This window comes from Martes martes (genome assembly GCF_963455335.1).
Source record: "Martes martes genome assembly, chromosome: 11".
In the NCBI taxonomy this organism is placed as follows: Eukaryota; Metazoa; Chordata; class Mammalia; order Carnivora; family Mustelidae; genus Martes; species Martes martes.
In genome coordinates, this window is record NC_137899.1 from 101,647,426 (window position 1) to 101,672,873 (window position 25,448).

Below are 25,448 nucleotides of genomic sequence, written 5' to 3' on the forward strand. Positions count from 1 at the left end.
GCCCTGCCCCCCCTGAGCGCCCCCCTCCTCGCCGCAGCCAGCAGCTGCTGCCTTTCCGTACATCCATTCACTACCTCAAGCTCGGCAGCCCCGTCTCCTCCTTGACTTTATAATCTGTGGGATCTGAGCCCCCACCGCCGCCCAACACGGGAACGAGCACAGAAGAGGGGCTCAAGGGAACCTGGCAAGCGACACTAGACACAGGTCCCTCGGCCAGCTTCTCAAGCCCTCCCCTTCAAAACCAAACAAAAACGGCAAACAGGAAACGCTCGTCTTTTAAAAATTACTCTATTATTATCAAATAGAACCACAGTATCCAAAAGGTAATTATAAAGTTCTAGTCCCCAACTAAGTGGCCCTGCACCGCCCCTCCGAGTGGCCGGCGGCCAAATCACTCCCCCCGTGCTGATTGGTTTCATCCATTTTATTGTCAAGGAAATTAACAGCCCGAAGGGGTTCCCCAGGTCCGCGCACTCCCCCCACCCGGGTAAACACGGCAGCAAGCGACCTGGTCTCACTACCCCGGTGTCCTTGGGAGGAGGGACGAAAGGAGGGGGAGGGGGGCTCACAGCAAAGGGGCTGGGGGCGCCCCGGCCCCGCCCACCCGGCTGGGGCCTCGCGGCGGCCGGCAGATGTCCGGGGCGGGCCGGGCGGCGGCGGCGGCGGCGGCGGCGGCGGGGCGGCGGGGCGGCGGGCGCGCTCACTCGCCCGTGTGGGTCCGCAGGTGGTACTTGAGCGACTGCTTGTAGCGGAAGCACTTGGCGCAGTGCGTGCAGGGGTAGGGCCGCTCGCCCGTGTGCGCGCGCTGGTGCTCCAGCAGGTGGTGCTTCTGCGTGAAGCGCTTGCCGCACTCGGCGCAGTGGTAGGGCCGCTCGCCCGTGTGGATGCGCCGGTGCTCGAGCAGGTGGTGCTTGCGGATGAAGCTCTTGCCGCACTCGGGGCAGGCGTGCGGGCGCTCGCGCGAGTGCACGCGGCAGTGGTTGGTGAGCTTGGACTTCTCGCTGAAGCTCTTCTCGCACTCGGGGCACTTGAAGGGCCGCTCGCCCGTGTGAGTCCGCTGGTGGCGCAGCAGGTGCGACGGGCGGCTGAAGCTCTTGCCGCACAGGCTGCAGATGAAGGAGACCTCGTGCTTGCCCGCGTGCACGCGCTGGTGGATCACCAGGCTGATGTGCAGGCGGAAGCTCTTCTTGCACTCGGGGCACGTGTAGGGCCGCTCGCCCGTGTGCGTGATCTGGTGCTTGGTCAGGCTCGACTTGTGGCTGAAGCTGCTGTCGCACTCGGGGCACTTGTAGGGCTTGGGGCCGCCGCCGCCGCTGCCCGAGCTGGGCGACTTGGGGCGCGGCTTGAGCGCGTGCTTGGGGGCGAAGCCGGGCGCGCGCTCGGGGGACGCGTAGCCGCCGCGGACGCGGTGGATGCGCTGGTGCAGCGTGAGCTGCTGCTTGTGGCGGAAGCTGATCTCACACTCGGCGCACTCGTACGGCCCCTCCTTGATGTGGTTGCGCTGGTGGATGATGAGGTTGATCTTGAGGCGGAAGCTCTTGCCGCACTCCATGCACGTGAAGGGCCGCTCGCCGCGCCGGTTCCGCTGCTGCTGGCTCGACGGGCCGCGGCTGTCGCCCAGGTGTCGCTCCCCGTGCGCCGGCGGCGCCAGCCTCTTCCCCGCCGGTTTGCCCAGCTGCAGCGGCGGGGGGCTCTCCTCGCCCTCGGGGGACAGCTCCCCGGGCAGGGGGGTCTGGTACATGGCGGCCTCGTAGCGCCCGGACAGCGGGCCCAGGGCCTGCAGGTGCTGCGGCAGCTCGTCCTCCTCCTCTTCTTCCTCCTCCTCCTCCTGCTCCTCGGTTTTGATCACGATCCCCTCTGCTCCAGGGACAGGGAGAGAGAAGGACACACGTCAGGGGCGGCCCGGGGGCCTGCACCCAGGACGGAGGCAGGTGTGGTGGCCTCGCCTTGGTGCCCCCGCACATTGCCGGCCCCATGTGGGAAAACCCTCCCCTCCGCTCCCCGCTGCCCACGGTCCCCACTTCCCCGGTGCTGGAGGTGTTACCCGCGTGGGCCTCGGGTTCGGTTCAGGAACCCTCTCTGGGCACCCTGTGCAGCTAGGAAGGGGCAGGCGGCCCTGCCTGTGCTCATGTTCCCGAGCGGGTGGTGAGCAGCTGCCCGCAGGGGCCCCCAGGGGGGCACTCGGGCCCAGGGTGCCTACCAGTTACCACCTGACACGGACCCTCCCTTTTCCACTGGAGCTACCCGAGGGCTGACTCCTCAGGCTCTAAGGCCTCCTCTACCCCAAATCCCCCAGCCTCCCGGGTCTGTGGCTTTCCTGAAGGCACCTGTGGGTTTCTCCCCAGGTGTCTGTACTCCCCATCCTCCAGCGATGTCCCCCTACTCTCCCTGCCTCCAAATCACACAGGCCACATACCACCCAGCTCCAGTCCCGGCTCTGCCCTTAAATCTTCCTTGACCGTCCCAAAGTGCGGCCCTCAACCACTCCTGGGCCAGCAACACTCACTGGGGTGCCTGCCCAGGGCTTAGGACCTTGGCCTCACCTGCAGCACGACACCCACACAGGTGGGTGACCCACCTGCTGTGACCTTACCAAGTCTGAAGCTAGGGCCAAGGTTTCTCCTGCCTTTCCCCCAGCCTCGGGTGTGGGGTCCCTCCCATCCAGGAAGGGCTCCCTGAACACAACTGTAGGATGTCCTCCTCCTCCCAGCTCTCTGTCCTCTGGGCTGGTCCTTCAGGGCCCAAGATGTTAGCTGTTCTACACGGTGTTCTAGAGTGTTCCCCAAGAATGTTAGTCCTAGAGAAAAGAAGTGCCCTCTGACTTCTCTTTGCACTTTCTTAAATGCCTTGTACTTATGCACTCCCTAAACACGGCTACTTGAAGAGTCTGTTTTTAGTCACTGTGTGACACGAGAAAGGCGCTCCCTTCTCTGAGCCCCTGTCAGATGAAAGCTGCCGTTACAGTCTGCTTTTGCAGAATTCTTAACAGCAAACTAATGAGAACTTTTCCAGGTCTTGCCTGAGAGCTTGTTGTTTTATTCACAATCTCTTATGGGATAAGCCAAGCAAGGATTAGCCCCATTTCACAGACACGGGGGGCCTCCAAGCCCAGAGATACCTAGTGATCATTCCAAATTAAGTAAGTAAAGCCAGACCTCTTCAGAGCTTCTAACTTAGGGACCATCTAGTCTGCCCCCTCAACCGCCAGGGAAACAAGCTGGTGGTGTGCGTGAGCTGGCCCAGGTCTTACAAAGTAGCCGCTAGTGACCACTGGGCCTTGGGCCTTCCTCTTGCTCCTCAGAACCCAAGAAACAGCAGGGTCACAGTCAGGACACAGATGTGCCAGTCCCAGCTCAGGCCTCTCGTCAGGGCCAGCACTGCCTGGGCCCTGTTAAGATTCTCAGCAAGGGACGCAATCCAGGATGCAAAGTCCCACCAAGTACCGTGTGAACTTTCCTGAGGTCCCACTAGAATGAAGGCCCAGAGGGCAGGCTGACATTTCTATGTGAGGCCCCGCCGCAGCTCAGCCTCACAATGTGCCCTGCACCTTCCCCTGTTTTACAGACACAGCCTGTGGATTAAAATGCCTTTGGGGATATCACGCGGTTATTCAGAAGCAAGGGGTTAGATCGACATCTTTGACCAAGCAAGACGTCCGTGATATTTTATGAAGTGCGGAAAGGCCACCTGCAAAGGGGATTCTCTACCGGCAAAATGAAAAAATGTAAAAAGTCATCGGCACAGGGGCACCTGGGTGGCTCAGTCGCTTAAGCGTCTGCCTTCGGCTAAGGTCATGATCCCAGGGTCCTGGAATCGAGCCCTGCATCGGGCTCCCTGCTCAGTGGGAAGACTGCTTCTCCCTCTCCCATTTCCCCCTGCTTGTGTTCCCTCTGTGTTAAATAAAGTCTCAAAAAAAAAAAAAAAACCCAACAACAACCAATCATCAGCACCATACTTTTAAAAACCTATTAAATAAAATGGATGTGGATACATTTCTATGTACAATAGTATAGTATCAAAACTGCTATGATAATTAATGGCTCTTTGGCACGTAAAGAAAACATCTAAACAAAAAAACAAAACCTAAGTGAAGTGTGTTCCTTAAAAAATTGGTAGAATTCACTTAATTCCTACCTTATACATTATTTTCAAAATATAGAAAAAAAGAAAAAGCTTCCCAGTTCACCATCATGTAAGTTGAGTATAATCTTATTTCCAAAACTAGATGGGGGTCATTCAAGAAAGGGTCAGGCTGATTTCATTTATGACTATAGCTGAAAGCCCCTGAATGAGTGGCAGCTCACTGAATTTCATGCTGTATATGAAAAGTACACCGTGATGACCAGACTGGGCTTTTCTCAGGACGGAAAGGACTGTTCAGCGTCAGACAATCAGCCACAAAAGATGTCCTGAGGTTAGGCCGCTGAAAGCCTACTTCCTCACTGTTCTTGAACTCACACGGAGCCAAAGGTGTGCAGGAGAGTGACCCAGAGGTTTTATAATTAAACATGAGTGATGGCCAGATCGTACCAGGAAGAGACCATACAGTCTGTTATTTTAAAACACATGCCTGGCTAGGGCTGAGCTCTCTGGGTTACTGGGACTTCTAATGTGACCTAAGAACTATCAAGAACGTAGCAGAGGGGCGCCTGGGTGGCTCAGTGGGTTAAGCCTCTGCCTTCGGCTCAGGTCATGATCTCAGGGTCCTGGGATCAAGCCCCAAATCAGGCTCTCTGCTCAGCAGGGAGCCTGCTTCCCCCCCCACCCCCACCCCGCCTGCCTCTCTGCCTACTTGTGATCTCTCTCTCTCAAATAAATAAATAAAAATCTTAAAAAAAAAAAAAAGAACATAGCAGAGATGGAAGTTCTACCCTTGCCATAACGGCTTGGCCTTGGGCAATCTGTCTGATCTTCTCTGCCTGTAGAAGGAGGGAGCTGGAGAGGTGATCTCGGAGATCCCTTTGGGTCTGCATCTGACTTTGTCTTTGGCTGTAATACCTTCTTCCAAGCCCAGAGACAGATTCTTATAAATCTGGAGGCAAGAAACCCACCCCCGAATCCGTGCCCGGGGTTGTCACACCTGTCGACCCGTCAAGGTCAAACGACCCTGTCTGAAGGGAAGCCCAGCTTTCCCACAAGCAGGGGCCTGTCTGCAGGCCTCATGGCAGCAGCTCCCCCCCACAGCCCGCACCCCTTCCAACTGACCTGCGCAGTTTCTCTGCTGCACCAGCATCTGTTTGAGCTCGCTGAACTCACTGGAGCCTTCCGTGGACTCCTCCAGCGCGTTCTCCTGTTCCTGCATGTCCAGGTCCGGCTGCTCTCCGCACGGGTCGCCCAGCTCTGAGTCCTGGAAGCCGTGCTCTTCTACCTGCCCCATCAGGGGCTCCGGCGTCTCCAGACTCTCGGAGCCCTCATCGTTGGTCTGCACCTCGATCTTGATCACGATCCCGTCGTGTGCTGCGGAGGCAGGGGGGGTGGGGAGGGGGAGAGGATAGAAGAACCCAGAACACGTTCATTACATGAGGTTTCTGCAGCCTAGGATTTACATCTCAAAAATTCTCATTTTAGAGACCAGGAGGAACTATAGTGCGGGGTCGAGTGAGCAGACACAGAAGTTTCTCGAACATCAGTACAAACCGGAGTAAAGTGAAAATACATGTGGAGTTTGTATTCTATGACCCCTACAATTTTAAAAACAGTATTATCAGGGTTGTTTTTTGTTGTTTTTGAACAAACGGGATCTTAATTCTGTTTTCTGGGTCAGGCCAGTCAAAGTCAGCAGACAGTTTCCCTCCCTCACGGTCAAGGTGAATAATGAAAAGGCTAATCACCTCCTCACCCTGCACACCTTCCTAGCCCAGGCCCCTGGGGTCCGATTCAGACAGGCCGGACACCCCCGAACCCCATCCCCGCCCACAGTTACAAGCACGCACACACACATGCACTTGGAGCTCTCAGTTTTGTTTTAAAACAGCCTCTGATTACACACGTTGCCCTGACTTCTTTTTAACTTGCCCATAGGTCTGCAGGTAACTTCTCATGTCAACACACACGGGCATCATTTGACATAAACGGGACTTAGCATGTAATCTTCTAGCGCGGCAGTTTTTCTCTTTTGTTTGGTCCTCCTCTTCCCCTCCCTTCCCAGTTCACAGCTGTGACCTGCCCAGGTTAGCCCTGTCAGCAACCTAGCATTTTCCTCTATGCTTTTCTAGGGATTTAGGGCAAACATTTATGTCTATCTGTTTTTATTTTCTGGCCATTATTAGTTTAAAAAAATGGGCATCTACACAGTCCTCTCCATCCGCTTCCTCACTTAGCTATCTTGCAGAAATCGCTGCAAAGCCATTCTGTAGGCCACCGCCTTCCTCCCCAGCGCTGTCCACAGCCCGCGGTGAGGCTGGCAGCGTGTCCCACCGTCCCCTCCAGAGGAACTGGCGCTGTTTTGTTCCGGCCCTTCACATGCCAAACTATCCCACGATCACAGGTGGATTTACATGTCTCACTATAAAATAGGGGTTTGATTTCCATGCGAGTCCTGGGAGTGGGGCCGCAGAGTCAAAGGTGTGGTTATTTTTAATCTGACAGATGTCATGAGCTGCTCTTGAACAAGGTTGCGACAATACATGTTTCCACCAGCCCCGCGGGAGCCCAGCCTCCTCCCCACCTCCCTGCTGGAGACAGACGCCACTGCTCTTTCATATTTTCCTCAGTCAGACGGGCGTACGTTGGTAATTTTCTGATACTTTAATCCCACTTTCCTGACGAGGGTCATTGAATATTGTTTCTTTTCCTTGTTGGCCTTTTCAAGTCAATTCCGTATCAACTGTGTTCTGTTCTCGTCAACTGGTGAGCGTTCTTTGGTTCCTGTGCTAAAGATAACCCGTTTTCTCTTATCAGCATTTCAAACAGTCCCCAAATCTAGTGTCTGTCTGTTGACTCTGAGCCATCTCTCATCAGACTACTTGCTTCAAGTCTTCCTGTGGTCACACATGTCTGTCTGTCTTTCATGGCTTCTGGGTTTTCTTCGTTAAGAGGGTCTCCTCTGCTCCTGGATGGTTCACAGGGTCTCCTGGAGTATGTCTCAAGCTTTTTATTGCTTTATTATATACATTAAGGTCTTTGCTCCATCTGGAATTTATTTTTATTTTGTGTGGAGTGTGAGGTAGGGGTTCAGCTTTACTTTCTTCCCCGTGGAGAGAGCTGTGCCAGCAGAAACTCCCTCACAGCTTGAAAATCACTTTTTTGTTGTTGTTGTTTTTTAAGATCTTATTTATTTATTTGACAGACAGAGATCACAAGTAGGCAGAGAGGCAGGCAGAGAGAGGAAGGGAAGCAGGCTCCCCGCTGAGCAGAGAGCCCGATGCGGAGCTTGATCCCAGGACCCTGAGATCATGACCCGAGCCCAGGGCAGAGGCCCAACCCACTGAGACACCCAGGCGCCCCGAAAATCTGTTTGTTAATGAAGGAGATTATAAACGTGTAACACATCAGCAGACGCATGTATTCCTTCACTGAATTCACTGAAGCACCAGTTACTTACTGAGCACCAACTATGTGCGATGGGGTATTCTAATGACGTGGGAGACACTGGTGAACGTAAGAGAGCTCCCCCACCCTCATACACCTTTCCCAACGCAATAAACAGAATTAATACATTGTATGGGGTGTCCGAAGGTGGAAAGTGCTGTGGAAAGAGGAAAGACACCGGGAACCTCCGAAACTAACCCAACCGTCCATGCCCATGGGAAGCCTGCCTGCTCTTAATCACGCCCACTCGTGATCCCCAAGCTAAAAGCCGGGAAACCAGACCCACCCAGCAGGCGGGCAGCTGATGCCACAGGACCCAAAATGGGTTCTCCCTGGTGCCTGGCAATCCTTTCATTCTCCTCGGAGCTGCCACCCAATCTCCTGATAGCCATGGGGAGCAGCAGAATATAAAGTAGCTGGGATGGTCCCATTGCCTCGGCCATAGCCTTAAACCTGGACCCTGCCTAGCTTCCCCTACAACCAGGTTTCCAAAACCTCTTCCTCCTATTCTCAGTCTCACAAAAAAGATGAGGTCACCCTCCCTCACATCCTTGCTGGCTCCTGCTCTAGCTCCAAGTCACCCTGCTGACTTCCCTTTTCTCTCCCACCTGGGGAGGCACCACGGTAACGGTAACGGTGACGCCTCTGCTCGCTGCCTTAGCCTGCCCTGTTCCTGGGGCCATCGCGCTCTCCCTGCAGTGCCCGCTTCTCGCTCTGTAATCCCTGTCCCTGCCCTACAGCCACCAGCACAACCGGGACCCCAGCATCATAAAAATGCCTTCCCTCACTTCACAAACTCCTGAAGATATTTTGCTTGCCTCCTCCCTCTAAAGTGGTTTTCAAAAATGAAGCACCCCTTTGCACTTTTTTGAATAAACATGTAAAATGCTCCAGTAACTGCAAAAGATGTCATTTCTGGCGTACTGTAAATATTGATGGTTTGAAATAAACTCTTCCGTCACTCTTGAATGTCGCCAGTGGGATCTGAGAACGGCGGCAATTTTCGACCCACTATTATTCACTTAAAACCTACACGAACAAGTTCTTCTTTGATAGTTGAAATTTTTATATCATTCCTCTTCACCTTGAACTTCTATTTCCATTCCCACTTTGCCCACAGAATTTTATCCCAATAGAACATCTTTTTATGCTGAGAAGCCTTTTACTGATCTCCTGGTCTACCACTCTGCTGCACAAATGTGTATGTAAATTGAAAGATTAATTTTGCTTTCATTTCTAATAACCATGGGGCTCTAAGTGTTGACTGTTTTCCTGGCTTAAGTTATCCTTCGTTATTAGTAGTATATAATGATTCACAGTTACTCAAGATAGAGAACTAAAAACTTGTTGGAAACAGCTCTTATGAGGATGGAGAGGAATTTTTTGTCCCCTAATTAGTTTGCTTATCTGAGAATGAATATTCTTATCACGTGACTGAGACAGGAGTTCAGGATCAAATCTGCTTCATAAACAAAAGCATTGGCAAAGCTCATTTACATAGACATATAGATGGGCTGGCAGGGGCTCTGTTGTGGAATCGTCACTTGATTCTCTGAATTTGCTCTGAATTATAATGCTGTGAAAGCACATGGTTAACATAGCATCAAAAATTGTTTCTAATGACCCATTAGCTGACAACTTAATTAGGTTCTCTTTCAATTTTGTTGAAAGCCAAGTATTGCAAGGGATCTAACTTGCAAAAGAATTTGCCATCCAGGGGCACCTGGGTGGCTCAGTGGGTTAAACCTCTGCCTTCGGCTCAGGTCATGATCTCAGGGTCCTGGGATCGAGCCCCACATCGGGCTCTCTGCTCTCTGCTCAGCAGGGAGCCTGCTTCCTCCCTCTCTCTGCCTACTTGTGATCTCTCTCTGTCAAATAAATAAAATCTTAAAAAAAAAAAAAGAATTTGCCACCCAGGCCCCAGGGCACTGCATTTGTGGTCACGTGCCCCTACGGTCTGGACTGTCTCTGTAACCCAGAGGGTTTTTTATACATCGGAGAACTACTCCCTCATAAGATGGGGACCAGGGTGGGGTGCGGCTGATGAGGATGGGCTGCATGTGTTGGGTGCCCTCACTGACGAGTTTTGTGAATGAGAACAGATCAACTAAGGACTTACTGAACCCTCAAAGCCATCTATGTCATATCCCTCTTGGGAAGTCTCCACGCACCTCTAGGGGCATTGGTACTCCAGCTCGAAACCGCTGCCTTCCAGGACCCGCCCCTACTACAAGACCTCACTCGGCCAAACCTCTTACGATGCTCTCAGCTGCACGGAACTGCGCCCCTCTCCATGGTGTTTACTTTTCCTTCCCCTTGCAAGGTGCTGTATTTACTCATCTGCGTGCCTCTCCTCCATTTGTTAGACAGCAGGGAAGCCAGTGGTCTCCCACCAAAAAAGTCTCCCCACCCCACACAACTTTTGAAAGAGTACTGACACCCCGATTGCATTTCTAAGCAGCGATTTGTTCTCCCATTAAAAAAAAGTTAAAGCGTTGTAAATTGCAGGACTACAGTTTATGATCAAAGGTAGAACTTCAAGCCCCTGGGGAAAAGTTTTCAATAAATGGGGTGGGAGTGAGCGGATGGAGGGGCGACAACTGGCATCACATCAAAGTAAATTACTGATGAAACAGAAATTTAGACACAACTAATAAACTTGTCCTAGTGTCAGGAAAAAAACAGGCTATTCCCAGCCCCCTGGGACTCCAGATCCTCCTTCTGGAAGCTGTCTGTTTGGTCACAGCAGACGTCACGTGTGCCCAACACAAACCAACTCTCATTTTCAGGTGTACATTTTTTGGGAAGAATTTCCGTAGCTTTGCCTTGACATTGTTTGGTGATGAGGAACTGATCTAATTTGTGCTTGGTTTGTGATCTCTGTAATTACATTTATTCCTGAGAACTCTTGCAAGATGGGAAATAAAGAAAAAAAAATCAACCCTACGAATTGTTTCCAAATGTATCATGTGTTTGTGAGCGCTACATTTAATAGTTAATGAAGCTGATATAATGCTATATTTGCAGATACTTAGTGAAAATACTTGACTATTTGCCTTTTGGAATTTTCTTTCTGTTTTCTGGAGCAAGAAATATTTTATTTCAGATTACAAATATTTTTAGAGCTTTTTAAAAAGCTCATAGGCCCAAGACCTGTAATCATGTTTACTGAATGAAAGGGGCTAAGTTAAGTATTTCTATACTTAATATGAAACCCAGACACCATAAAGTTAGTTATGGGTAAATTTGAATACATAGAAACTTAAAACTGATAAAATCTGAACACACAAAAGTTCAAAATATCCATTACACACACACACAAATACTAAATACAAAGGCAAATCATATATTCAAAAATATAGGGGCACTTGAGTGGCTCAGTCGGTTAAGCGTCTGCCTTTTGCTCGGGTCGTGATACCAGGGTCCTAGGATCGAGTCCCGCATTACAGCCGGGAGCCCGCTTCTCCCTCTCCTCTCTGTTCATGCTGTCTCTTTCTCAAATAAATTAATAAATAACTATATCTGCATACATAGGATAACTTAACTTAGAAAAAAATTTTAAAACATTTTATTTTTGCAAGAGAGCAAGCAAGTGCACGCACACAGCCGAAACTAGATGCTTAACCGACTGAGCCACGCAGGCGCCCAATATCCTTAACTTTTATTTATTTATTTAAAGATTTATTTATTTATTTGACAGACATCACAAGTAGGCACAGAGGCAGGCAGAGAGAGATGAGGAAGCAGGCTCCCTGCCGAGCAGAGAGCCCAATGTGGGGCTCGATCCCAGGACCCTGGGATCATGGCCTGAGCCACCCAGGCACCCCTATCCTTAACTTTTAAAAAGCTTTTACAAATCGATAATAAAATGATGAATAATCCAAAAGGACAATGATCAGAAGATAATTCATAATATAAGACATTCTGGTGATCAATAAAGGTATGAAAAGAGGCACAACATCATTACAGAAGTTGAGTGAAAGCATCAAAATACTGTCTTTTCTACCCATCACTGGGGCAAATAATAAGAAGATAAATAAAACCCACTATTGGCAGGGGTATGGGGAAAGAGGCAGTCTCACGTCTGTGTATAAACTGGAGGTGTCATAACTGGCACAACTGCTTTGAGGGGCTTTTTTTTTAAATTTTTTTTTTTAGATTTCATTTATTTATATGTCAGAGAGAGAGAGAAAGAGCACACAAGCAGGCAGAATGTCAGTGAGAGGCAGAGGGAGAAGCAGGCTCCCCGCTGAGCAAGGAGCCCGATGTGGTACTCGATCCCAGCACCCCGGGATCACGACCTGAGCCGAAGGCAGGGGCTTAACCCACCGAGCCACCCAGGCGCCCATGTTTTGAGGGACATTTTAAAATACGTATCAAATTTTTAAATGGATCTATCTTTGGATGCAGAAAGTCTATTTTTTTTTTTTCAAGATCTGATTTATTATTTGAGAGACGGAGAGAGCAGGGGGAGGGACAGACGGCGAGTCTCAAGCAAACTCTGCATTGAGCAGGGAGCCTGACTAGAGGCTCGAGTCCCAGGACTCTGGGATCAGGACCTGAGCCAAAAGCAGATGCTTAACCAACAAGCCATCCAGGTGTCCCCGTATAACTTTTTAAAAAACATTTTAAAAATCGGGGCACCGGGCTGGCTCAGTCCAAAGAGCGTGTGACTCTTGATCTCTGGCTCCTGAGTTCGAGCCCCAGGTTGGGTGCAGAGATTAAATAAATAAACTTGAAAAAATAAAGAATAAAAAATTTAAAAAATGCATTAAGAAAGACTTTAAGAAGACGTCAGAAACTTTAAAAATCTAACAGAAAGTACAGCCATAAAGATGCTGGAAAGCCAATGTCGACCATCATTTCTCTGTCTTGCGCTTGTGAAGGTTAATGTGGCAACATGGTTTTTACTTTCCAGTAAGTCTCTGAAGTTTCATCAGCATAATTCGGAAGGAATAAATGCAGAGAGAGGGAAAGTGGCACATTATTCTCTTCACTGTGTTCCTTCCAATTATGTGCTTGAGACTTTCCCTCTGCCCCTCCCCCCCGCTCGTGCTCTCTCTCTCTCTGAAATAAATAAATAAAATCTTTAAAAAGTTACACATGCACACATGCTGAGGGTTAGTTTCTCAAAACTTGTTTTGATTTTGATTTTTAAAAAATTTTTTAAAATAAACATTTATTTTGAAATATTTTTAGGTTTACAGAAGAACTGTGACATTAATACAGAGGAACTGCTTTTGTGACAGCACTTTAAGCCTGCTGTGGTCTCCTTCGTTTTGTTTTATCATTTTAGGATAATGACCAGTAAGTTCTGGTCATGAAGGTAATCCTCCTCTTAGGGGTAAATCTGAAAGCGAGCCTTGACACAGAAACTTTACTCTGTCGTTAACATCCACGATACTGTTTTTACATCAAGTTTTAAAAAATTCTTTAAGATTTTAGTTATTTGAGAGAGAGAGAGAGCTCACAGAAGGAGAAGCAGGCTCCCCATGGAGCAGGGAGCCCAATACGGGGCTCGATCCCAGGACCCTGCGATCATGACCTGAGCTGAAGGCAGACGCTTAACCAACTGAGCCACCCAGATGCCCTACATGAAGTTTTTTAATGTTACCAAAGCTTTAACATTTTTCAACACTTATTTTTAAAAAGTTCTCCTCCATGCCCAGCCGCACTGCCCCAGACCAACACCTCCAATTCCTCCGGTTGACTCTTCTGTTATTCCCTTCATAACTCTAAGGAACACTCCTGTTGCTACTCCTTGAATTATCTTTCTTTCCTTTTTCAAAGATTTTATTTGTCAGAGTGCACGCGAGAGCAGACGTGCGTGTGCACAGGCGGAGGGGCAGAGAGAGAAGCAGGCTCTCCGCTGAGCAGGGAGCCTGAACTGGGGCTCGATCCCAGGACCTAGAATCATGACCTGAGCCCAAGGCAGATGCTTAACCCACTGAGCCACCCAGGTGCCCCCGTAAGCATCATACTTCTGTGCTGTGGATGTATTCGAGGAGTCCCTCGAATTTTCAGCGTAAACATCACCTGTCGGCTTCCAAGAGCTGGACAGGAGGCCCTCTCTCCCCAACCAGGCGAAACCTCTTCCAAATCCCCGAGGCCTTCATTTTAGTCTGCAAGTCCGCTTGGAGGAATTTCGGGCATTTACATTATTAGATCACATAAATGTTACATAACATTGGACTGTGGAGTATACCACAGCTATTTTCTATGTGTCTTTTGCTTTCCCTGGAGCTCATAATTCCTTCTTTGGCTCGGCTTACGAATTTCATTAAGTCAGCTCCAAACTCCCCGACCTCTTCTGCCTCTCCTCAAAGCATTCGGACATAATGGGTATTTCTCAGTTTCATCGACTTGGGAGAACAATTTTCTACAACCTTCTGATGTGCCCCAGTGCGGACTGGTCGCCTCCAGGTGCACAGCTGTCTTCTTGGGATCCCCCTTGGGCAGCGCCCTGGGGACCCCGCCCCCCGCCTCATTTCTGCTGGAACTCCCAACACCTCTTTCTTTGTGCACTTCCTCATTTCAGCGACTTGCCTCCCCCAGTTGGAGGAAGGGTGCACGGGAGACCTTGAACATGTCTTGATTTCATCTCTCACATTTAATTTGAATCACCTGGCCGATATAAAACTCTAGAATGGTTGGAAAATATTTTCCAATTTTGAAATTTTAGAGAATTTTAAAGGTATTGCTCTACTGTCTTCTTCCAGTATCATTGAAAAGTCCAAAGCCATTCGCATTCTTGTTCCTTTGTATGAGCTTTTTTTTTTCCTCTCTGAAGACTTGTAGGATCGTTTTGACCTCTGCTGCCTGGAAATTTCTTGCTGATGTATCGAAGGCATGCGTCTGTTTTCATCCACTGTTCTGGATATTTGCTGGGCTCTTTCAATCTAGAAAACCGTGTCTTTCAGTGCTGAGAATTTTCCTTGAATTACTGCATTGCTAATTCCTTCTTCCCTATTTTTTCCCCTTTTCTTTCCTGTTCTTTTCTTTTCTCTTCTCGCTCCTTCCTTTTGTGGTTGCTGATATTCCTATTATCTGGATGTTGGACTTCCACCCTTTACTTTTTAAAATTCTGTCACTATTTTCTTTTTTGTCTTGTGCTCTATTTTCTGGGACATGTGCTCAACATTATCTTCTAACACTGTTAGTTGGAGTTTTTAATCTGTAGTATTTTTAAATTCCAAGAGTTCCTTTCTATTATTTATAAGCATCATACTTTAAAAATATTTTATTTATTTATTTAACAGAGAGAGAGAGAGAGAGGGCAAAGCAAGGAACCAGGGGGCAGAAGGAGAAGCAGGCTCCCCACTGAGCAGGGAGGCCGATGCAGGACTCTGGGATCATGACCTGAGCCAAAAGCAGATGCTTAACCCACTGAGCCACCCAGGCGCCCCAATAAGCATTATACTGTTGTGTAGTGGATGTATTCACTTCTTTTATCTCCTTATGGAATGTGAAATACATATGTTATATATATTACGTAAATATAAACAAATAAATACATACGTGTTTAAACCCAGTTTTAGAAATCTCTCTGCATAGTCTCTGTTTCCTTGAAATTTATTTTTTCTGCTTTCTTTTCCTTTATTAGAGGCTTTCCCCAAATGTCTGCGGTATTGGTTATCTGTTTATATTTAAAAGTAGAACACTCAAAAGAGATTGAAAAGTTTGGTGCCTTTAAGGAGGGCTTACTGCTGATGGGCTTCCCACCCGGATGGCTTGGCTGAGTCATTTCCTGGGAAGATACCATGGGCTGGTCCCCGAAGTCTCCAGGCAAAACGCATCCAGTATGCTGCCTGGGGGTTTCATCCTGGATGTCTGCTACGGCTTGGGAGCCAGGCTGGGAGGAAGGCTGGAGAGCTCAGTACCTGCATGTCGTGCTTCACTGCCTACCGTGCAGCCAGCGAGGTGCCCTGCCCTCCACGGGGCCCGGTGTCGCCTTCAGACATGGTCTTGTCCACCTTCTCCAGAGAAGTAGGCCCAGCTGTCCACCAGGGCCGGGAGAGGCAGATGCTGGCGGAGGGACCGAGGGAGGCCGCAGAGGGGAGGTGAAAGACGTCTGATCTATCTTGTTTTTAAGCCCACCTTCGCCCCACTTCCAGAGGTACCTACGGTCCCCAGTACTGCTCCTTCCCGAGTCTGGAGGAGGGAATGGGGGTGCAGTGCACATGCAGTTCCTCTTCTGCATTCCCCAATCCCAATTTTGGATGTAGCTTTCTAAATCAGTGATCACCCAGCCATCTGCTCGCGGGGCTTCCAGAATGTGCTCGCTGTTGTCTCCCCGCTCACTCCTTCTCAAAGCCCTTCGCTCTTGCTTTAGAAGGATTCTGGGAGGTAGGAGTAAACACATGTTCAACCTGCCATCTTTAACTCGAGGTCTTTCTTCATGTGGGTTTTTTAAAAATTATTTTTACTGAATAAGTAATACATACTTACTCGAGAACATTCTACAAAGTGTAAAGAAATACGATTTTGTTACATTTCCATTCAATTTTTTCTCTATCTTTTGTTTACATCACGGACTTCAAGTTACATTTCCATTTCTACATCGGTCACTTCCGCTATCGACGGGATCCCGGCCATCAGCGTCACGTGAGCAAGGCCCACCTGAAGCAAACAAGGTCCACCCCCAGCTGAGGCCCCGTCTGTCCACTCCCTGCTCACGGCTAACCCTGAAACAGCGAGGACGTGTGCTGGCTCCCTCACCTCCGCGGCCCCCCTCAGCCCGCTCCGACGGGCTTCTGCCCCATCACACCACCAGGTCACTGTCGCGGCCCACCTGCACGTCCCACGGATGTGTCAGTCTTGCCTAACTAAGCCACACCGCGGAATTCAGCACAGCTGACCACACCCCCTCCTTCTGGAAACCCTCTTCTCTTGAAAGACCCCACAATGCACTACCCTAACTTCACGCGCTCTACGGCCTGAGCCAGCCAGGGCCCCACCTATCCTCCTGTCCTGCTACCTTTCTGACCAGTCCTTCTATTTCCTCCGGTTCCTCTGCCTCCTCCTTCCTTCTCCAACTCCTTCAACAGTGGTTCTCAGAGTTGGCTGTGTGTGAGAATCATCCTGGAACTGTTTCGTTTTTTTTTTTTTGTCAGAGAGAGTGAGCACAGGCAGGCAGAGAGGCAGGCAGAGGGAGAAGCAGGCTCCCTGCTGAGCAAGGAGCCCGATGTGGGACTGGATCCCAGGACCCTGGGATCATGACCTGAGCCGAAGGCAGCCGCTTAACCCACTGAGCCACCCAGGCGTCCCAATCCTGGAACTGTTTTAAAGAACATTAACGTCTGGGCCCCTACCCAGACCAGCATATTCCAAATCTGCTCTAAAAGTCAGGGTTCCCAAGGGGGATGGCCTGTGCTCTCTCCCGTCTCCCTCTCCAGACCTGGTCTATGCTACCAACGCCCAGATGTCTGTCTCCAGCTCAGATCTTGGCTTTTAACGCTTCCAGACTTTCTTCCCTCCAAAGAATTCTCCTCGGGGCAACCAGAACTCCTACTCGCCCTTTACGTCCCCACTAGAAAGTCGTCCAAGCTGTGTCTCACGGCCCGGATGCTTTGTCTTCATAGCACCACTGCCCTCCTTAGTGGATGGAATGTGTGGTTGCGGGGGGATGGGATTAGTTATTACTATCGGTCTCCTGACATAGTGCCTGGTCCAGAAAAACCCCTGAAGGGGTGCCTGGGTGGCTCAGTCGTTAAGCATCTGCCCCCGAGTCAGGCTCCCAGCTCAGCGGGGAGTCTGCTTCTTCCTCTGCCACTCCCCCTGCTTGTGCTTGCTAATAAATGAAACCTTAAAAGCAAAAACAAGAACTAAAGAATAAACATACAAATGAAACATGTGGTATAAAAACTTCATTGATGATTTTAGTGGCCGTATGAGAGTCTGCATAATGCAATATAGTATCTGTCCATCTTAATCCACAGTTTGGATTTTTTTTTTTTTTTTAAGATTTTCTTTATTTATTTGACAGAGAGAGACACAGCTAGAGAGGGAACAGAAGTAGGGGGAGTGGGAGAGAGAGAGAAGCAGACTTCCCGCTGAGCAGGGAGCCCGATGAGGGGCTCAATCCCAGGACCCTGGGATCATGACCTGAGCAGAAGGCAGCCACTTAACAACTGAGCCACCCAGGCGCCCCCATGGTTTGGATTACTTTCCGTGCTACAGACTCTCAGAAAGCAAAGGAAATTCTTAGGTCGAGTATATGAACATTTTAAATATTTAAAACATATTTTAAGACTAAAAAAATATCAAATTGCTTTTCACAAAGACTGAGACCTTGGATTTCAGCCATGCCTTCTGGTTTGATTTTACTCTCTGCTAATTTGTTAGGTAAAAATGGGACCTGCCCTCCCCAGACCTTCATTACCCCCCTTTGAGGGCCATGAATGGGAGCCCCCGCTTGAGTGTTTTGAGAGCTGGGTCGATATCAGAAGCATTTTTGCCCTCAGGGATCCAAACCATAAAAAAATAGTTTATTGAATACATTCACTTAGCCAGTTCATAAAATTGTCATGTTCAGTGTACTTGGAACTCTGGAAGATCTCAGGTTTCTAGGCTTTTCCCCACCAGGATCACACCAGAGCCAGTTCTGCAGCCCCCCCTTCTAAGGGGTGAGATGTGGGAGCTCTGGTAATAGGCTCTGCTAAGGGCAGGGTCACAGAGCAATCCTGCTCTCCAGCAGCCAGGGCCCCGGTCACACACGGAGGTGCGAGCTCCCAGCCAGCCCTGTGTGGCGGGGGTTCCCACATCCGCCCCTGTTGCTCCCTCCCATCTGGGCTCCAAGTGTCTGAGGATGGTCCGTGGAACAAATGGCACATTCCAGCCACACAAGGCAGCCTCTGTGATGCTCTGGCCGCGGACGCACGTGTACCACAACAAACCCGGCCTGGGGCCCAGCGGGCTGAGGTTTTTTGCTTTCGATTCTGGCCCTGCTCTGTGGGAGGCCCGTCTGTGACGAGGGTGTGAACAAGCAGACGGGGCAGGGGACGGAGGCTGTCGTCCCAGCGCGTGTGAGATAATGCGCGAGGAGCAGCACCTAGACCACAGAACCCCACTGGGACATCAGATTTTAGGGTATCTACCCTGACCCACTCGCCTAGATTCTCATTCTCTGCCTCCCAGGCCTGGTTCTTACTTTTTCTGCTTTGAATTTCTCTCTTCTTCCCACGTGATCCTTGTTTTTGGCTGCGGCCACTCAAACCTTGTGGACACAGACTTATTTTCTTCCAAACAAAAGGACCTTCTGCCACATGCCATGCTTTGTTCCCAAGTCCCCTGTCTCACCTGCTTTTATTTTATTTATTTTTTTAAAGATTATTTGTTTATTTGACAGAGAGAGAGAGAGAGATCCCAAGTAGGCAGAGAGGCAGGCAGAGAGAGAGGAGGAAGCAGGCTTCCTGCTGAGCAGAAAGCCCGATGCAGGGCTCGATCCCAGGACTCTGGGATCATGACCTGAGCCGAAGGCAGAGGCTTTAACCCACTGAGCCACCCAGGCGCCCCTCACCTGCTTTTAAATCAACTTTTTTTGTCTGCCAGAATGAGCTGAGACCAGCCTCTATTCTCAACTTAAATCTCTCGCAAATCTCCAGGAAGGAAGGTACTCGATTGCTCTGAGGGATGCCGGCACTTATTTTTCCAGAGGCTTCTGTCTCTTCTGTCACTTATAGCTCTCAGTCATCGGAGCTGACTTTACCCTAGATGTTGCTGGACCTCCTGCGAGGATCCAGCTGACAGGTCCCAGAACCAATGACATTATTTCATAACAAGACCTGGCCTCTGGCTCTGGTGAGTTCTCCGGCTGGATTATCCTTTTTCCAAAGATAGGATCACCCCTGATGCCTGGCTGTGAAGGACAAGGATCGGCTTCCACTGCAGACCTTCAAGGTGGATGATTCAAGTCCAAAGGCAATTCCAAAGCAGGAGCTCCACACACAGACCACGCTCTGCAAGAGCAGGGCAGGCACGGGGGCTGGCAAGGGACAACGCCCACGCAGAATGACCGCGCCTGGGGTTTACTGGGCTGCCAGTACAGCTCAGTCACCCCATCAGGCCCTAGAGACTAGGACCCGTCCTATTTTACGAATGGGGAAAATAAGCTTCCCCAAAAGGCCGAGTTAACTTAATCAGACTGCCGGTGAGCACAGAAGCCGGGATTCAAAAACAGGTATCTGACGCCCGGGTCCACACTTGAGACACACGCCTTTCCGCGGCCTCTGTCATACCACCCCATCCACACACCATTCTGCACATCGCACGACGTCTCCCGTCCAGTCTGTCTGTCCCTATCCCTCCACTGACCAGCTGCAGGACTGGGGTGAGCATTCCTTCTCTGGAATGCTCCACGAGGCACCATCTCTAGCACCCTGACAAGTGACTGCTTTTCTTTCAGTTCTGGTTTTGTCTCCTGCCCAGAGGGAGGTGAGACCTGGTCATGTCAGAAACTCCCTAAGATGATGAACCCAATGGTGTTCTCATTTTTCAGCCGCTTGGGCCACTGGTGGGGGGCGGGGGGGGGGTCAAGGAGGCGTCAGGCAGGTCTCACACCTGCAGGCCTCCTTCCTGCACACATTTGCTAACACAGCCCTCCGGGGTCTGCTGCGGGTGGCGACACCCCACGCCGGGCCTCCTGAGGGCTGGAAGATCTGGAAGGCAGAGCTCTGGGCCACCCAAGAGCCACTCACCAGCACTGGGATCTGCGGGCGTCTCGCCTTCCTCGGAGTCCTCCTGCTCCTGCACGGTCGGCCTCTCCCCACGCTCCATCTGCGACATGAGGTCTGGTTTGGAAATTGCATAGTCTGGGCAGAAAGAAGGAAAAAAGACATGCTATGTGGTGAGGTCACGCTGGCTGTTTTAAAGGTGTCACCTGTGTGAGTGGGACACGAGGAGGAGACACGCGACCAGTGGCAATGCTGGAAAAGAGATGCGCCAGGTTCCCAGCCCTCCTCCTGAAGGCTCCGGCGGCGTGCAGGCCTGTGCGTGCATGTGTGAGGGGCCTGCACACGCGCGCGGGCAGGGGGGCAGCAGCCACGTGCACACCAGCAGGAAGTGACCCTGTCGCCGGTGCCCGTGGCTGCTCACGGGCTGCCAATCCCAGCTGGGGCTTTTCATGACAAAGGCACACAAGAGAGTTGAAATTTTATAGGGTAAAAAACGAATCCTGACAAAAATCCAGAAGCTAAAAAACTAAGCACGGATAGTGTCCCTCACATTTAAAAAAGTTTAAAGCTCTCCGGAAATGAAGTTACCAGATGAAGACACGCGGAGGAGACGTGCACACACGTGTGCGCCCACACGTGGCTTCTTTGTGAATGGTTAACATCCGTTATTCTATCTAAAGAGCCACCACGATTCATACAAGATAAAAAAGCAACTGTAAAGAGGTAATTCACAGAAGAAATGCAAATGGCCAGTAAAGACAGGAAAAGATGCACTAGTTCACTACTCATCAAAAAAACAAACAAACAAACAAAAAAACCCCGTATGAAAATAATGAGGTGTCATTCTTCACCCATCAGAAAGGACAACTATTTAAAACAAGGCCATCAGTTCGAGCCTGGGTGCGCAGAGACGGCACTGCCACGCTCAGGGGCGTGACGGTCACAGCCTTTGGGAGGAGGTGGCCACAATACTGTGAGCGGGCCTCCTCTTCGCCCAGCAGACGCCCTCCTCGGAAGCCATCCTCCTGCGGTACCCAGGCAGGCACACACGGACACATGGGGTCGCGGAGTCCGGACTCGGCAGCAGGCAGGAGATGCGATCAGCCTGCTCTCTGTCCACAGCGAGAAGGTCAGACGCCCAGCGGCTCCCTGGAAGGCCACACATCCTTCTGAACAGGCCTACCTGTGCGGCTGTGGAAAGCGGCCTAGGGCCCATCCTTCGATAGAGTAAGTCACCGGTCCCCATCCGTGCAGGCCACAGGCGGCCTGTGCACTAGAGTGTGTTTGCACGTGCACAACTGAGGATGGAAAATGACGCAGGCCGAAGGGATCGTGTTGGTTACCTCTGGGGGTGGGCATGGGGGTTGCTCTTTATTCTATAAATCTAAATTGTTAAATTTTCAACAATTTCAATAAACTGAAATTTCAATTATGCATATACTTTAAAAAGAAAACAAAAAACTAGTTAAATAGAAGAAAGTTCTCTCAATGGGGAGGTATGTGGAGATTCAATGAACAATTCTAGCAAGAATCCAAGTTTCTATGCATAGACTTGCACATGTAAATGTTTTCCTAACTTTTTTTGCGTGCCCAAAGAGTTCCCCATACCAGACAGAAGGATGTGTATAAAAATGAAGTATATTCTCCCAGGTTTTCCTCCTGAAATACTCTTATTAATGGAAACAATGAGAATGCACAGACTTCTAGGGAAGAGAGTCCTTGGTGAGACTGTGACTTGCTGGTGGAACCCAGCATGAGCATCGACCCCCCGGGTCACAGCCTCCTCTCTGCACAGAGGAGATAAGAACCCGGGGGACATAGGCTCTCCATCAGTGACAGTGTTCAGTCACCTGAATGGGCGAAGGGGAGCGAGGGCTCGTACCTGTCCCGAGAGTGCCCTCTCGGGAGAAGTGGGGATTAAGTAACTTGATTCTCATAAAGCCCTTCACACTCTGCTTTGTAACAATTTCCTGGACAGACTCATTAAACATAAACGTACAGAGCCGGGAGGAAATAATGTAGAGGTGGGACCCTGACGTCTGTCTCCTTCCCACCTGTCCCTGTGGCTTTTCAGTGGAGCTGTGCTCTGTCTACACGCTGTCCTCATCGCTGCTACCCTGGTGCCTGGGGGCGTTTGTTCTAACTGGTCGTGAACCAGTTAGAAAAACTGAAACTCGGTTTTTCTTGTTTCTGATTATTGGTAGGACTGGCATTCAGAACTCCCCACGTCTCCAAATGAACCTCAGGCTGGTGTCAGGGAAGCCCCCCAGCGTGGGTGAACCTTCTCCTTACCCATAGAAACCAGAGACTCGTAGTTGCCCCGCATCACGTTCTTGTAGAGCTCCTTCTGCCACTCGGACAGGTTCCCCCACTCCTGCTCAGAGAAGTGGACGGCGACATCGTCGAAGGTGACAGGAACCTGGAACCACACAAACTCAGCTTGGACCAACTGGACAGCGGTCATGGGCCCTCAGCCGCCAAATCCCAAGGCAACGAATGGCTCTCAGCCCCAGGCCCTGGTTCAACCCCCTTCTCCCGGGACTGCAGTGGGAAAAGCCCAAGGGCCCAGCGGTGGGTCTTCACCGCAGACCTCTCTAGAAATCTGGCCTGACTTCAGCCACTGTCCTGGCCCCACAGAGTAAGGGTCTCATTTTGTCTGGTCTGTTTTTCTGTCTAATGGGATAATCCTTGTGGCTACAAAGCATGGTCTGCAGACCAGCAGCAATGACACCGGGGAACTTGCTAGAAATGCAGACCCACTAAATCAGATTCTGCATTTAGTAAGATCGCACATTAACATTTGAGAAGGGCTGGCCTAGAGAATACAGTCCAAGTCCCGTCCCTACACAAGGCTGTGTACAGGGACAACACACAAAAGAACAGAAAGAAAACCAGTCCACATTCAAGTTCAGGATCTTCTGGGAAAATAATATTAAAACCTAACTATTCTCTGTTTTTTTAGGATACCTCTTGAAATCACATTTTTACTGGCATTAACATAATTTCTAAATCAACTGATAAAACGTGGAGCAGGACAGAGCCCCGGAACCTTCCACCAAGGTCTCCGTCCACCTCTGACAGTGAACTCCCAACGTTCGCACCAAGCCCCACTCACTGCGAACTGAACGCCCTTCGGAACTGACCATCCCTGATCACTAGGCGGTTCTCTGACCTGTTCACCCAGGGCTTAGCCAACAGGACAAACGTGCTGTTGGCGTGTCATGTGCTTGGTGAAGTTACGCTGGCAACTAGGTATCATTACATCTGCCTCCTTAGCCTCCTCTTCTTCCTTCTTTTATATGGAATTCCTAAAACACATGTGCAATTCGGATCCCTCCTCGGGAGGCCCCAGTTGGGATGGCTTTACCTTGGGGACCTCTCCATTGCTGCCCGGGGGCAGGCGCAGGATCCAGAAATTTCGGTTTTTCAGCAGGTTCTCCATGTTCTCCAGCCGCCTCTGCAGCAGCCCGTACTCCTGCAGCAGGGTCCCCAGCACGACCCACTTGCTCTCCAGGTGGTTCGCAAACTCCACGGCCGTCTTCTCGCAGTCCGCCAGCTTCTTCTCGGCCGTCCCCGTCCGCCCCTCCAGGGTCAGGAGCCGCATGGCCTGGGCCTCCAGTTTCCTCTCCACCGCTTGGACGGCAGCCCACACGGCCAAGCGGGTGATCTCCGCCGTAGGGAGTGGTGTGTCCTTCTGGGCTGCGGAAGAGATCTGGAAGGGAGTGTCTTTTTGGGAAACGGGGCTCTGAAGCAGGGGGTCCATGTCAGTCTCCGGAACTGTGGGGGAAAGGGTCAAGGGGTCTTTCTCGGGAACTTCGGGCGAGTGGAGTGGGGCTTCTTGGTGGGGGGTGGAGTGGGAGAGAAGTGATATTTCTTGTTCAGCAGCAGCTGGGGGTGGATACTGGGTCTCTTCTTGGGAAGTCAGGGGACCCTGGAGATGAGTCTCTTGCTCAGAAGCGGCCGGATACAGGAGTGAGGGTCCCTTCTGGAGAACATGCGGCATTCGGCCAGAGGTCTCTAGCTTGGGAGTCTGGGGCAGGGAGCCTTGTCGGGGAATGGGGGGAGACGAAGAAGGAATCTCTTTGGGGGGAAGAACACGGGACTGGAACAGAGTTTCTCGGGGGATTCCGGCAGGGGCCTGACGCGGGGTTTCTTCTTGCAGAACACTGGGGAATGACAGAGGTGACGAGCGTTGGGTCTCCATGTCCAGCTGCTGGACCTGTGTTTCAAGGAGAGAAAGGACAGGATTGAAGGCCACAGAATCCAGATGGCAAAGTAAATGCCAAGGATCGGCACCCACCGAAAAGGGTCGTGGGTTTCCCGGTAGTAAGATACATTGCGCGGACACGAGTCTCTTCTTCAGAGCCTAGAGCTGATTTAGGTATCAATTATAAAACTATTATTAACAACAAAGAAGAGGTGGCCACCTTCTGTGTTGGTAGAGCTGCCTCTTTCTTCACAACACACATCTCACGGGGACCACCCAGGACTAGGAGTGGACGAGAGGAAAAGATACAGGCCTCTGTTCTCGGTCCTGTTCACGCCGACTGCTGCCGGCTCACTCGGCCTCTCTGTTCTCAGTGTCCTTGCCCATAATACAAAGACAGTATCTGACACACCTGCCACCTCACTGAGTTTGAGCACGGAACATCAAAGAAAATAAGACTTTGTAAACCAAAAGAGCAGAACTGTCAGTGCCGGGCACCGTTACGACCCCCAGACTCCCAGCAAGGTGGGAGGAGACCCCAGTGGGGCCAGGGCTATTAAAGGACTTCCCTCGATGATGAACTTGACATCTGGCCCCACTGCTCCTGCTTGTGTCAGCAGGCAGTCCCTGTGCCCTCTGTCTTAAGGGAAAACTTAAGGGAAACCTTAAGTTTCCCCGACTCTGATAAAAGCTGAATTGTGGACTTATCAATACAATTTCTCCAAGCATGTCTATGGGGAGAGGCTGAATGGGCTTCTGGGTATCCCAGGCTGACAGAGAGAGGAGAGACCCTGCCCGAGCCAGGCCAAGGGACCGCAGTTCAGCCCCTTGTACGCGGGAGCCAAAGTGCCCACTGCAGGAGGTGCGCTCTGGTGGTCTGAGTTCCTCCCTGTGGTCGGTGCGGTGGGGAACGAGGAGCAAAGGCCTGGAGAGGCTGGAAATGGAGCGGAAGTCAGCCATTCTGTGACTCCCGTCAAGACGGCAGGGGGACTAGAACTGAAACAAAGACTGATTCCTTTGGGGATTTTCATTATTCACTC

The 25,448-nt window shown here is 50.6% G+C and overlaps 1 protein-coding gene across 1 annotated transcript in view; it reads right to left on the bottom strand.

The window, feature by feature from the left end:
• Positions 1-371: 371 nt before the first annotated feature.
• Positions 372-25,448, bottom strand: part of ZNF777 (zinc finger protein 777) — a gene marked incomplete at its 5' end in the record, with an annotated part of 28,076 nt that continues 2,999 nt past the window's right edge. The window contains 5 exons of the mRNA XM_080818760.1: positions 372-1,857; positions 5,206-5,457; positions 20,226-20,339; positions 22,494-22,620; positions 23,569-24,420. Coding sequence (XP_080674886.1) covers positions 701-1,857; positions 5,206-5,457; positions 20,226-20,339; positions 22,494-22,620; positions 23,569-24,420 — 2,502 coding nt within the window. The 3' untranslated portion in view covers positions 372-700. The remainder of the gene's footprint in view (positions 1,858-5,205; positions 5,458-20,225; positions 20,340-22,493; positions 22,621-23,568; positions 24,421-25,448) is intronic.